The sequence below is a fragment of the Hyla sarda genome, chromosome 3 (genome assembly GCF_029499605.1).
Source record: "Hyla sarda isolate aHylSar1 chromosome 3, aHylSar1.hap1, whole genome shotgun sequence".
Classification (NCBI taxonomy): Eukaryota; Metazoa; Chordata; class Amphibia; order Anura; family Hylidae; genus Hyla; species Hyla sarda.
The window spans coordinates 415,603,875-415,605,459 of NC_079191.1; the positions used below are offsets into that span (position 1 = coordinate 415,603,875).

The following is a 1,585-nucleotide window of genomic DNA, read 5'->3' on the forward strand; positions in this document are numbered from 1 at the left end:
TCTCCTCCATAAAAGAGAGATTCACTTGTATTGTATTGTTGTATGACTAAGGCCGCAGATTGTGGCTGAAACGCGTCACCTACCTGTCATCATGTTGTGTTACTGCTGAATAAATAATTTCGCATTGCTTGGAACCTGCGCTGGACATCTCTTCATTTTTCATATAGTTATATTGTTGTACATAGGGGGGGAATTATAATAGATGATTTTCACATACAAGTCTCTGGCATTAAAAAAGCAGCCAAGCTTTTATTTTTCATATAGATTCATTTTTTTCTTAAGAAAATATTTACAGATTTTCCATTTTACAAACAGAAGACTTTAGTAAAACAAATAACCTTCAGATGTTTCAAACCAAAAGGAAATTCAATAAAACACAAATATAAAACCAGGAATAAATAAAAGATCTGTGCTGATGTCAATCTATACAGAACAAAACAACAACCTAAAACGGGGGAATTTGGCGCAGTCATAACTCCAGCCGGAACTTGGCCATCAATGAGATGTGATCGGAGGAGATGGTCTCATTGGGAAGACCATTGACGCTCCACAGATCCTGCTCGGTGAGAAGTGACAGCCGTCCAAGGAGCTGCAGACCATTACATGAGACGTCAGAGCCTGAAAAGAAAAGACACCTCTATTAAAAGGGGTACTCGGGGGAAACTAAACCCATAGCCGATCCTTTCCCTCTCACCAACCTATGTATTTGTCCAAATATCATTCATTGCTATATACAGCAGTTTCCCGCTTTCACTTAAAGGCAGGAACTTAGAGAAAAACGTAATTCTCAAATCCGCCTGGTCTTGGTGCAAACCCCTCAGTGAGACCTAGCCCAGACCCTTCAGGACAACACCACCTGATTTCTGTTTGGTCTAGAGCCCTGGCTGTACAGCCACACCTCCATTCGCCTCCCCTCCCTGTGCGAGGAGCTTGTGAGCTGTGAGAGAAAAGCAGTGAAGAATAGCAGAATATCTAATTACTGACTTCTGCTATTCAGAGCACAGCATGATTTATTGCTGGAGGAAGGATGGTGTAAGCATGCACACAGATAGTGAAAGCAGTTGGCTGGCAGCCATTACACAAAGCTGCATTGACCTCTGGGAGTTGTCTGTGCTGCAAACAAGGAAAAAAGTATTTAGGAGACATCAGGGGCCAAAAAAGCTACAAAAAACACATGAATAAGTACAGAGGACACAGAATAGGTATTGCAGTGGCTTTGGTGCATTTTTATTTTTCTTAACTTCCCTGGAGTAGCACTTTAACCCTGCAGATCAGAAAAGCTGTGAATTCACCATCATATAGCATCAAGATGGCAGCCAATGACCCTTGTGCTTCCAGAGGATTTGACAATTGACAAAGAGAACATTCCCAAAACTTGTAGTAGGCTGAATAGAGACACAGTGCTTTTGGAATGCATGTTTGAGGATATGGCCATTGTGCCATTTTTCCTCTCAAACTTCTATAGGAGGGAAACATACCATGTGTGCATGTATGTTAGTGTACCCCCCCCACCCCCACACACAATCTTTAATAGAAATCCTTGAGTCGCATGATGAAAGAATCACAGGGTATAAAACCCCAAATA

At 41.6% G+C, this 1,585-nt stretch overlaps 1 protein-coding gene across 5 annotated transcripts in view; it reads right to left on the minus strand.

Annotated features, from left to right (window-relative positions):
- Positions 1-228: 228 nt before the first annotated feature.
- ANGEL2 (angel homolog 2) overlaps positions 229-1,585 on the minus strand; it is a 28,063-nt gene continuing 26,706 nt past the window's right edge. For all 5 annotated transcript variants that reach the window (XM_056568293.1, XM_056568294.1, XM_056568295.1 and 2 more), the window contains exon 9: positions 229-618. In XM_056568293.1, the coding sequence (XP_056424268.1) occupies positions 470-618 (149 nt within the window). In that variant the 3' untranslated portion in view covers positions 229-469. The remainder of the gene's footprint in view (positions 619-1,585) is intronic.